Consider the following 12,169-nt stretch of genomic DNA (forward strand, 5'->3'; position numbering starts at 1 on the left):
GCAGAACTGCTGCTTAGCCAGTTGGCCCCCAGCCTGTAACAATGCTCGGGATTCTTCCGTCCCAAGCGCAGAACGCTGCTCTTGTCCTTGTTGAAACAAAAGACAGGACTACACAGCACTTGAAAGACTAACAAGATGGTTATTTAGGTGATGAGCTTTCGTGGGCCAGACCCACTTCCTCAGATCAAATTGTGGAAGAAAATTGGCACGACCATATATACCAAAGTGATACAATAAAAAAAAAAGTGAACACAGATGAAATTGACAAGGGCAGAGTCCTGCACTTAGGACGGAAGAATCCCAAGCATTGTTCACTTTTTTTTGATTGTATCACTTTGGTATATATGGTCGTGCCTATTTTCTTCCACAATTTGATCTGAGGAAGTGGGTCTGGCCCACGAAAGCTCATCACCTAATAAACCATCTTGTTAGTCTTTCAAGTGCTGCATAGTCCTGTCTTTTGTTTCAGCTGCACCAGACTAACACGGCTCCATCTCTATCACTTGTCCTTGTAGAACCTCATCAGATTTCTTTTGGCCAATTTGTCGAGGTCACTCTGGACCCTGTCCTCCAACATATCTACCTCTCCCCCTCCTCCAGGTCATTAATAAGGATGTTGTACAAAACTGGCCCCAGAACAGACCCTTAGGGCACCCTGCTTGATACCAACCACCAGCCAGCCATCAAGCCATTGATCACTACCTGCTGGGCCCGACAGTGTAGCCAGCTTTCTATCCACCTTACCATCTGTGACGTAGTGGGGGTACTGTGCTGGTTGCTATGCTGGGCAGTGGGTTGTAAGTGATCTCCGCTGTCTGCAGCACGGCCCAGCCGGGTAGGGGATGAGTCATTATGCAAGGGGGCTTCTGTACCTGTCTGACAAGTTCTTCCCCAGGGAGCGGAACAATGAGAAGGAGGGGAGTGGAGCCCTGGCTGGGAGCAGGGCTGGAAGGGAGTTAGTTAGTTTCTGTCTGGGAGCATGGAGGAGACAGCCTAGGGAAAGGGGCTGGAATTTAGGGGCTCAGTCTCCCCCATCTCAAGGGGGACTGAGGCATCCTAGGCCTGCCCTGTAACCAGATTACATCTGTGCTGTATCCTGGAGAAGCAATAAACACCCTCTATTCTACTGGCTGGTGGAGTCTGTTCGTGCCATTACAGGGGTGCAGGAGACGGGAAAACCCCAAACGCGCTGTCACACCATCCATGCATCCAATCCATTCTTCCCTAACTTGCTGGCAAGAATCCTGTGGGAGACGGTATCAAAAGCTTTGCGAAGGTGGAGGTCTGTCACATCCACTGCCTTCCCCATGTCCCCAGAGCCAGTTATCTCGTCATAGAAGGCCATCAGGTTGGTCAGGCGTACTGGAGGGATGATGGGGAGCAGTTTGGGCTTTGTTCATATTTTCTCCAGTGGCTTTGAGCCTCGTGGCTGGGAGCTGGTACGTTAAAGGCAGGCGTTCAGAAGGGTTAACTGTCAATGCTGCGTGGAACCATTCGGGAGTCCAACGTGTCCATCCGGGGGCCCGTCAGCAAGAGGAGGGCATAGAACACCCCTTGGCATCTGGGCAGTAACCCCAGACAGCACCTAGAGAGCATACCTGTCGTGACGTGGTAGGGAGGACATCCCCAGCCTCCGGCTAATCCCTTCCCCCGTCATCTTCTTTTCCAGCCTTCCCAAAGCTCCTCCGACTACCTCCTGCGCTGCTCCGCTCCTCCCCACGGCCCCCCGCGACCATGAGAGCCGTCTGTCTCGTCCTGCTGTGTCTGCCAGGTGAGTGCACGGCCTCCCGGCGCCCTGCCAGCACCCACTGCAGGCACGGAGGGCAGGGAGCTCAGACCCTGGCACCATAAGGTTTGATTGGCAGAGGTGTCGCGCAGGCCTGTCGCACAAACCGCGCAGCAGCCTGGCGCTCGGGCTGCGCCTTGGTCAAGCCGCCGGAGATCGGCCTTCACCTCCAGCTCCCGGCGCTCCCCTCACCCTGCCGGGCAGCGCCCTGCTGGGACCTCGCCCCCAGGCCAGGGCCGACCAGCTCACACGCAGGCGCTCTGGTGGGAAGCAGGAGCCACCGTGCGTTTGCCCGGCTGCCCAGTGGCCACCGTCTGAGACTCTCCCAGCTGTTTTGTTGGTGGGAGGGGGAGGAGATGCTGCTCAGACCAGGCCCTGCCTGTTCCATGTCCCACCATAAAAGGCCAGTGGCAGGGGCCTGGCCAGGCAGATGGTGATGGGGGTTGTGAGCGGCTGGGCAGACTCTCTGGGAAGTGACGGAGCTGCCGGCTGCGGCTGGCGGCCAGAGAGCAACGCATTCCTCTCGGAGACCCGGCTGGGTCGGAGATGGGCTGTGTTCTCCAGCGGGGGAGGGTTAACAGTGTCCCCTCGGAAAGGAGCGGGAGGGTGGGGGGGCATTAAAATGACAGGAGCACCCTGAAATCAGGGCCCCATTATGCTAGGGATGCCCATGCCTCCGGATCTGGAAATCTAACCAGGTCAAGCAGAAGGAAGCCTTGTTACCCCCATTCAACAGCTGGGTAAGCTGAGGCGTGGAGAGACCTGTCAACACTTGGGCTCTCGCTGCCGTGGGCAGAGCTCTGCCGGCGACTGGGGCAGGCGGGGGAGATTTCCCCCAAATGGCTCACTTAGAGCAGGCTGGAATTGACTTGGGTGATCAGTGGCAGCCAAGGGGAGCCGCAGCCTGGTTGGGATCAGAAGCAGGGCAGAGACTGAGTGCCGGGCCAGGCTGGGTGCAGCGAAGGAGGGGACGGCGCTGGTGACGTCACTCGTCTGCGATCAGAACGACGCGGCACAAACGTTCATGTGAACACCAACCCGACGGAGCCCCCGCTTCCTTTGCAAAGAAACAGGGCGCGGCTGGAGTCTTGATTCACCACCTTACCGCTTGGTTTGCCCAGGGAGAAGTGACACTCGCACGTTCCCTCCGCCTCCCTCGCACGTTCCCTCCGCCTCCCTCGCACGGGGATGGGGGTGAAACTCTGACCTGAGCCAGCCTTCACTACCCAGGGCTCTCCACCCTCCGCGCCTGGCTGGGCCCCCTGGGACAGACCCGCCTCTCCTAGCACCTGGTACTGACTCTCCTGGGGGGGGGGGGACAGGCACTCCCCAGGCACTATGCAGAAGGGGAGGAGCTTCCAACTGCAGGGGGGTGAAGGGAGGGTGGCTTGGCCCATGATTTTGCGGAGGAGAGGACAGAGCAGCCAAGGACCCTACGCCGGGGCTGTGTGTGAAGCCTCTGCCTTGTGGAGCCTGCAGAGTTGGGTCCTAAACAGGCTGGAAATCGCTTCCTCCCTGCCCCTCAGAGCTTAGCTGCGGGGCGGAGAGACTTCCCTGGGTGCAGGGCTTTGGCACACACAGGGCTCGGCGACCCCGGCCAGCACCATGGGCCAAAGGCTCTTTGCGCTTTCCCCAGGAAGGCCGAGGGGAAAGGACAGAGCCTGCCAGCCGGGCTGTTGGCGAGCCACATGATCCGAGCCGGGGCACCAGGCCGTGGGTGTGCGCTTGTGTCTACACCGCACGCTCCTTTTGGAATAAGCTTTTCTGGAAGAAATACTCCGCAAGAGCTTACTTCGAAATAGCCGCGGTGGAGCGTCCACGCTACAGCCAGCCTGCAAGGGCTCTTTCGTTATTCCTCGCGGAACGAGGGTTACAAACGCCGAGATAAGCCGCCTGTTGTTTTGAAATAATGTTGAAGTAACAGGCTAGCTGTGCGTGCGTGTGTGTGTGTGTGTGTGTAGGGGCACAGCAGGGAGAGAACAGTGGGAGGGAAAGCATGTTAAGGGTTGATAGGTGGGCCGCAGAGAATGTAACCAGCCACCGCAGCAAACAGCTGGAAACAGGGGTGGGGGGACCTTGATGGCCGAGAACCGGCTGTCAGCAGGGTCTGCGCTGATGGACCAGCAGGGGGAGCCACCGGCCCAACCACCAGCCTTGTGCACTCACCCCCATCCTCAGCCACTAGGCCCCCTTCCCCCTCCCCCCCCACACACTTTGTGGGTGGGCCAGCAGTGAGAGAACGATATGGGACCATTGTCCGGTTGTTAGGAAAAGGAAGGGCTAGCTGCAGGAGGTTTTACAGACAGGATGGGTCAGCCGGCTACCCTACTGGGGCTAGGGATCTCCAGATTTCCATGCATGAGTAACCCATGCATCTAGGCTATGTCTACACTGCAGAATTTTTTGCGTAAAAACTTGCAGCGCGTCCACACTAAAAGCGCGTTCTTGTACAAGAAAAAGTGCAGTAGATTGTCAGAACACAGGGCTTTTTGTACAGGAATTATTCCTCTTTCTACGAGGAATATGCCTTTTTGCGCAAGAGCTCTTGCGCAAGAGGGCAGTGTGGATGGGCAACGGGTTTTTTGCGCAAGAAACCCCTATGGCTAAAATGGCAATCAGAGCTTTCTTGCACAAGAGAGCGGCCACACTGCTATGGACGCTCTTGCGCAAAAGCACATGGCAGCGTGGACATGCTCTTGCACAAGAACTCTTGCTCAAAAAGTTCTTGCGCAGGAAGCCTGCAGTGTAGACATATGTCTAAACTTGCACCCTCTTTCAAGAGAGGGATGCAAATGAAGACATTCGAAATTGCAAATGAAGCGGGGATTTAAATATCCCGCGCTTCATTTGCATAATTGCGTTATGGCGCTATTTCGAAATAATGGACACTGTTAAGACGCGGTTATTTAGAGAGAAAACTGTTCTCTCGAAATGATCCTTATTCCTCATACAATGAGGTTTACCAGTTATTTCGAGAGAAGGGTTTTCTCTCGAAATAACCGCATCTTAATAGCGTCCGTTATTTCAAAATAGCGCCAATACGCAATTATGCAAATGAAGTGCAGGATATTTAAATCCCGGCTTCATTTGCATCCCTCTCTAGAAAGACGGTGCAAGTGTAGACATACCCCTAACGTGGTTCACTGTCCCAGGTGGTGGCCTCTACGGTGGGCACACAGCTCCTGCTGGCTTTATAGCTTAAGCTGTAGAGGCGCTTATACTAAGTTGCAGAGGTCCCAGGTTCAAGTCTGCCTAGTGGCAGTTACATGTGCACTGAGGAGAAATGTGGTTTCCCAGCTATGCAGTGAGCTGTATGGGCCGTGATTTGGTGCTCATTGTGGGTTTGAGATTTTTACCTGGCCTTTGCGCTGCTCTTTCTGGCCCTCAGCCAGCACTTCCCCTTCCTCCTCTGCTGCCTTGTGACACGGGCCTCTCTGAGGGGAGGCGGAGCTGTTGTTAGTCCATGACTCCTGGATGAGGCAGACTGGTCTCAATTTCCTGCTCGGTTTGCCAAGCCCTGGCCGTCCCATGCCTCTGCTCCCCTGTCTGCAGTGGCTGCATGCGCCCCATGAGCACAGTGACTTTGGGGGGTATGTTTCCATCTCCGCCCCTTTGGCCTTTAGGGGCTGGGGCTGTGCCACATGCCCTGCACGTTCAGCGGAGAGGACCTCACGTGGCCACTTGGCTCCACAACTTACGCTGTCGGAGGCTCAGCCCAGGGTGCTTTTAACTTGGCACTAGCCACAAGGACATCAACGGAGCTGCCAGTTTGGGCAAAGAATGAGGAGTTTGTCCGTGGGGGCCTGTTCTCGTACGTTGCCTGAATTGGTGCTTTACAAGGCAACAGGGACGCTGTTAGAAAAAAAGCAAACGTGATTCTGGGAGGCATTTACGGGAGTGTTGTGAGCCAGACACGAGAAGTCGATCCTCTGCTCTGCTCTGCTCTGCGCTGATTAGGACTCAGTTGGAGTATTGTGTCCAGTTCTGGGCACCACATTACAAGAAAGCTGTGGAAAAATTGGAGAGGGTCCAGAGAAGAGCAAAAAAAAAATGATGAAAGGTCCAGAGAACATGAGCTATGAGGCAAGTCTGAAGGAATTAGGCTTGTTTAGTTTAGATAAGAGAAGACCGAACGGGAACTCGATAGTGGTTTTCAGGTATCTAAGAGATGTCACAAGGAGGCGGGGGAGGGAATTGTTCTCCTTGGCCTCTGAGGATAGGACAAGAAGCAATGGGCTTCAACTACAGCAAGGGAGGTTTAGGTTGAATATTAGAAAACACTTCCTACTGGTCAGGATGGTTAAACACTGGAATAAATTGCCAAGGGAGGTTGTGGAATCTCCATCACTGGAAATATTTAAGAACCTGTCAGGGACGGTCTAGAACAGTGGTCTCCAACCTTTTTACACCCAAGATCACTTTTTAAGTCTCAGAACAGGCGAAGATCTACTGCCCCGCCCCTTCCTTGAAGCCCCGCCTACATTACATGAGGAAATCTAATGTAAATGCACCTCGCAGGTGCGCAGTTCAGAGAGGGCTCAAGAGCTACTCTTGGAGCCCCTGAGATCTACCGGTAGATCGCGATCTACTGCTTGGTGACCACGGGGCTAGAATGACGGTGTTTGGTCCTGCCATGAGGACAGGGGACTGGACTTCACGGTCTTCAGGTCCCTTCCAGTTCTAGTGTTCTATGATTCTGTGAAGATATTGACCAAACTACCAGCCAGCTCCAGGCCCCAGACCTTGCTGTGGCTCCGGCCCAGCAGTGCAAGAAGGCCGAGAGAGGGTAAAGCAAAGGGATATGGGTTCCCTCGGTTTGCAGGCCTGCCATACGCTTGAGATCACGGACGTGCTGATTTCAAGACCTGGCACTGTCTGGGCTCTCTGCAGGTCGCTGCTCCTCGGTTGTGCTGTCTCTGGGTAGCATGCACCCTAGTGCGGCATTCGCAGCCCACGAGGCGGAGGTCACAGTTGGCGCTAAATGTTCATGCTCTCGGCTAATTGGAGGCCTTCTCAAGAGCCCACCTGCAGTGAGGAAGATGGCGGAGACAGGACAGTGCATCCAGCCAGAGCCAAGTATAGGCCCCTAGCCAGGGGGCAGGGATTCCTGTCCATCCACACGTGGGGGCAGTCGGGAGCTGGTGCATCTGCATGGCTCTAAATCCCGGCGATGCAGCGTACTGCCCGAGCAGCCCAGGCCCCAGGCAGCCTGCAGGGTCCCTGCTGTGCTGTGTTCAGCTCCTGCTCATGGAGGCTGCTTCGGTAGCGCCATCGCGGGACAAGTAACTCACAGGCGCGCCGCCTGGCTCCTGACCCACTGGGACTAGTTGGGTCAGCCTGGAGTCCGGGCCCAAGACTTCCTGCTCTCCAGGCAGCCCGACCAATCCCTGACTGGGGCAGCCTGAATAGCCGGGCCTGGATTCTCATCGCGACCTGAGCCGGCCTTCCCAGCCCCGAGGAACGGCGACTGGCTGTGGGGCATGCAGACGCCATGCCACTGTCCAGCCAGCCCTCTCCATGCCTGCGATCCCTGCCTGCCAGACTCTCGGGTCTGGGGAGCGAAGGGCCTGTTATCAAAGCAGCAATTGGGGGCCAGACACTCGTAGACACTCAGCCCCTCATCTGCTCAGAGGAGCTCCCCCTCCAGCAGGGGGCGCCATTGCTATGGGTCCAGTATTTCCCCCAGTGGGGTGTCCCGGAGGGGGGGGGTGCAAGCCAGATGTGCCTTGCGAGGGGTCTGGTTTAGATCATGCCACCCTTGGTGGGAGCGTGGAGCTACCGATTTCCAGGCGCTTTCTCACGCCAGTGGATTGGGGCACTGCCAGCAGGGCGGCGGCAGTGGGGAGGGGGGTTGAGCACACAGATTTTGCCTGGATTTTGGCTTGTGCCTGGGATGCTGGGTCCTTTTTACGTGTCCATCCCATAGGCAGTGGGGGCAGCATTCTTAAGCTGTGTCTGCCCCCCCAAGTCGCTCAAATACTTGGATCCCTCCTGAAAACACGGCGATTTCTGTGTGTGTGTGTTCCCAGCAGCGCTCCTGGCCCAGGGACAGTACGATCTCGAAGGAGCCCAGTATCCCGACCAGCTGCAGTATTCCCAGTACGACCCTCAGCTCGGTGAGTGGTGCCCGGTGGCTTCTTGACACGCACGTTTCCCCCCTCTGCCCCCCATCCCTCCACACACACACTCCCTCCTGGCCCCAACAGCTCTCGCCGCCCCAAAGGGCTTTTCCTAATAGTCCCCTTTCTGAATTCCTTTCCGTGTTGTCCCTCTCCAGCCCTGTCCTCTCCCTCCTCGCTCCTCCGTCTGGCTCCCACTCTCAGATGCTTGGAGAGATCTGCCCTAGTCCCCAGTCTGGTCCCAGTTTGCAGATGTTTCTCTGTTACTTTTCTCCCCAACCAGCCTTGGTAACTGCTGGTGCGTTTCACTGAACTCTTTGGACGGATGGGAATGTAGGACTGGAAGAAACCTCCACGGGTCTTCTCAGGGCAGGATTTGTCCTTCTCTCCCTGGTAACAAGGTGCCCAGGGAGAAACCGAGTCCTGTAGAAAGCAGAGACTCAGAGATTAGGGTTGGAAGAGAGCTCAGGAGGCCATCGAGTCCAACCCCCCGCTCAGAGAAGGACCAATGCCAACTAACTCATCCCAGCCAGGGCTTTGTCAAGCCTCACCTTGCAAACCTCCAAGGACAATGATGTTATCGCCTCCTTAGGCATCCCAGCGCTTCCCCACCCTCTGAGGGAAACAGTTTTTCCTCATATCTCACCGAGACCTTCGCCCTCCCCCCCTCCCCCCCCCCGACTTGAGAACCTTGTTCCTCGGTCTCCAGTTCTGTGTTCCAAGATTAGGGTTGCTAGGTGCCTGGTTTTCGCCCGGACAGTCTGCTAATTGTGTCTTCTGTCTGGTAAAACCCCCCAGAAAATACCAGACATGTATTTCTGTTTCTCGGACGGAAGGCCGGTGGGGACATTTTCCCATGCCACGTCTGGCGGGGTTGGAGGGAGCAGGAAGCGTGAGAATTTAAAGGTGCAGCGACCCTTTTTTTTTTCCTCAACAAGTTTGGTCCCCCGTTTTTGTTTTTGTTTTTTGTTCAATCAATTTTTTTCCCCGCCATGTTCGGGATTTTTTATGAAAATATTTGGCAACCCTATCCAAGACGCTGATGCCTTTGGAGCCGTTCGGAATGTTTCTCGCTGCTACATCACCCAACAAACTTGCAACGGATAAGTTCCCCCGTGGCCCCTAGTGATCGGGAAGGGTGGGTAATGTAGGATTCTCTCAAGTACAAAAAGGCGCTTTCTGCATTCTGGCCCGGCTAATTCCTTCCATTCCGAGCAGTTTGGCTAACTCGAGTTTCTGCTTCCCCTGTGCAGAGTAGCTCACGAGATTTCAGGGAAAGGGTTGTTGCAATAAAGCGGCTGGACTTGGTGGGTTCCCGTGTTCTGATGTGCCAAGCTGATTCTTGGGAATGATGGATCTGCTCCCTGCAAAGCTTTAGATTTGCACTAAAAGTCTATGTAGGTTGCTCTCCCCGTTATGGGTGTGTCTAGACTACAGGGTTTTGTCGACAAAAGTGGACTTTTGTTGACAAAACTATACCTGTGTCTACACTGCCACTGAGTTCTCTCGACATAACGTCGAGTGAACTCAGCGGTTTTGTCGACGGCGGTAAACCTCATTCTACGAGGAATAACACCGTTTGTTGATAGAGTTTTGTCGACAGAAGGTGTTATTGAATCTACACTGTCCTTTGCGTCTACACTGTCATGTCAGCAAAGTGGCTTCCTTTGTCGACAGAACTGGATGTAGTCTAGACGCTCTTTGTCGACAGTATCTATCAACAAAACTTCTGTCGACAAAAGCCTATAGTCTAGACGTACCCTAACTGTCCAACACAGCGGTGTTGCTGGTACGTTGGAAGCCCAGGCAAAGGCAGCTGTACACCCTCAGTACTTCTCTCTCAGGCCTGGTCTACACTAGGACCTTAGTCTGAAATAACCCCACCATGGTCGAGTTTGTAAGCAGTGCATCCACACTCCCAAACCTGTTATTCCGGCTGCGGAATTCAAACTCTATCCTCCTGCTTTCAGGGCCGGATTAAGGGGGGAGATAGCCGGCCAACCTATGGGGGGCACCCGATTGCAGTTGAAAGGGGCACCATGCGCCCGGGGGCAGGGCCACGCATGTGCTGTGCACCCGAGGGCGGGGCCGCGCCTGCGCCATGCGCCCACTGTCCGGGGCACAAGAATGGCTCGGGCCAGCACTGCCTGCTTTTTATGAGGAAAAAGTTCGACCCGAACTTGTAAATCCGAAATACCGTTAGGCTGTGTCTACATTGGCATCCCTTTCCGGAAAAGGGATGCTAATGAGACACTTCGGAATTGCAAATCCGCGGGGGATTTAAATATCCCCCGCGGCATTTGCATTTACATGGCTGCCGCTTTTTTCCGGCTCGGGGTTTTTGCCGGAGAAAAGCGCCAGTGTAGACGCGATTTTCCGGAAAATAAGCCCTTTTCCAGAAGATCCCTTATTCCTACTTTCAAGGGCTTATTTTCCGGAAAAGGGCTTATTTTCCAGAAAATTGCATCTACACTGGCGCTTTTCTCCCGCAAAAACCCCGAGCCGGAAAAAAGCGGCAGCCATGTAAATGCAAATGCCGCGGGGGATATTTAAATCCCCCGCAGATTTGCAATTCCGAAGTGTCTCATTAGCATCCCTTTTCCGGAAAGGGATGCCAATGTAGACACAGCCTTAGTGTGCCACTAATTTGAATTCCTCGGCCTCCTGCTGCTCCCCAGTGTGTTTCCTGAGGCTCGGAGTCCGGGGTAGCATGGTCACATTAACGGAGCCTGCCTCGGACTGCGTTCGATTCTTCCTCGTAGTGAGGACATGGCACTTGGAATCTGTAAAAATTGGGTGCCCAGAAGTCGAACTTAGTAAATTGGAAATAATCTCCTAGTGTAGGCATGGCCTCATAGCCAGGGACGTTCAGATTTTATTGCGATGGAGCCAGTGGGATTATAATCTGAGCTGGAAAACAGCAACGGGAATTGGACTTTCCCCCTGAGAAACAAGCAGAAGAGACAAATGGCCAAGAGTTTCCAAAGCGACTAGTGATCTGGGGAGCCCAACTTGAAACATCTGACACCCGACCTCTGGACGGTGTCTTGACCAATCCGGTCTCCTCCCTCAGACTGTGTCGTCCCTGCTGCCGCGGAGGAAAGTTTTCGCCTTTGGGTTTCTTTTCTCCAGAGATGCTGACCGCTTATAGCTCCCATTGCCGCGAGTGATCAGCACCTCTGCGCCTGGTGAACCCCGGCGTGGATTTCCTGTGCACTGCAGCCCCCTGGAATTGCATTGCCCTCGGGGGCAGTATCCCAGGCGAGATGCAGCCATCCCTGGGATGACGGGGCGGGACAGGTTCGGTGCAGTGAGCCCAACGACCGTTCGCTTCCTTCTTCCGCACGCTGTGCTCGTCTTTGCTGTTCCTAACTGCGACCTTTCTCTGTGCTTTGGGTTTTTTGTAGACACCCAAGATTACTACGACTATCAAGGTAAGCGCTTGCTCTGGGGAGCTCTCATCTGCACGTCTGATCTGCCACGTTCACCACAGCTGGCCAGCGCCGGCGGGAATGCACCGAACTTGCCACCGAGGCTTTGTTGGGAGTATGAAATCTACCGTTCCCAGCCTGGCTTCCCTTTCGCCCTCATCTTGCAGGGGGGTTCTGATGCAATCTGTTGCCCCGGTTACTATTGTGTATTGCTACGTCCCTGCTGGGTTGGGGAGGAAATGGAGGGGGCTAGAACAGCAAATCGAAGTGTCCACAGCGCACCCTTCACGTGGCCGCACCATCAGCTTTGGACTCCTTGAGGCAGTGGGTCTTGCATAGGGTTTCTTTCTTTTGACCCTCTGGCTCATCCTCTCCAGCTGGTTTCCAGAGGCTCCGCCCACATTTGAGACGGCAGGCCGTCTGCTCCAGTAGGCTCCGCCCCATAGGCCCTTGAGGATGTTAAGCCGAAAATGGTGTGCAAAGAAAACGGGAGGGGGAGGGGGAAGGCCCGCGAGCCAGGGACGGTTATAAACACGAGGCCTTCCAGAGCACATGGGAGCAGCAGCTGTTAGCACGTGGCTGAAGCCAGCCCACCTGCCACGCAGCCCTCCGGCCCGGGTGTTCAGGGAGCCGTCTCCAGTGGGCGGCACTTTAAAAAGAGGATTTTGTTCCTGATTTTTGGGGGGGAGGGGAGTGTTGTTGTCAACCCTATTTAAACAGAGGGGGGAATTAATTTTGGGGGGGGGCGTGAAACTTACCAATGAAGCAAGGCTCCCTGGGGATGGCGTGGGCTGGGGTCTGAGGCGGGGGTGGGGCCCGGTTGGCCTGACCAG

The 12,169-nt window shown here is 55.2% G+C and overlaps 1 protein-coding gene across 4 annotated transcripts in view; it reads left to right on the forward strand.

The window, feature by feature from the left end:
- Window positions 1-12,169, forward strand: part of MFAP2 (microfibril associated protein 2) — a 39,654-nt gene that overhangs the window by 19,499 nt on the left and 7,986 nt on the right. For 2 of the 4 annotated variants that reach the window (XM_006115105.5, XM_075906412.2), the window contains exons 2-4: window positions 1,670-1,771; window positions 7,816-7,902; window positions 11,313-11,339. In XM_006115105.5, the coding sequence (XP_006115167.2) occupies window positions 1,735-1,771; window positions 7,816-7,902; window positions 11,313-11,339 (151 nt within the window). In that variant the 5' untranslated portion in view covers window positions 1,670-1,734. The remainder of the gene's footprint in view (window positions 1-1,669; window positions 1,772-7,815; window positions 7,903-11,312; window positions 11,340-12,169) is intronic. The other 2 variants (XM_014569566.4, XM_075906413.2) reach the window with 1 other exon arrangement.

This window comes from Pelodiscus sinensis, chromosome 24 (assembly GCF_052426305.1).
Source record: "Pelodiscus sinensis isolate ZL-2025 chromosome 24, ASM5242630v1, whole genome shotgun sequence".
Classification (NCBI taxonomy): Eukaryota; Metazoa; Chordata; order Testudines; family Trionychidae; genus Pelodiscus; species Pelodiscus sinensis.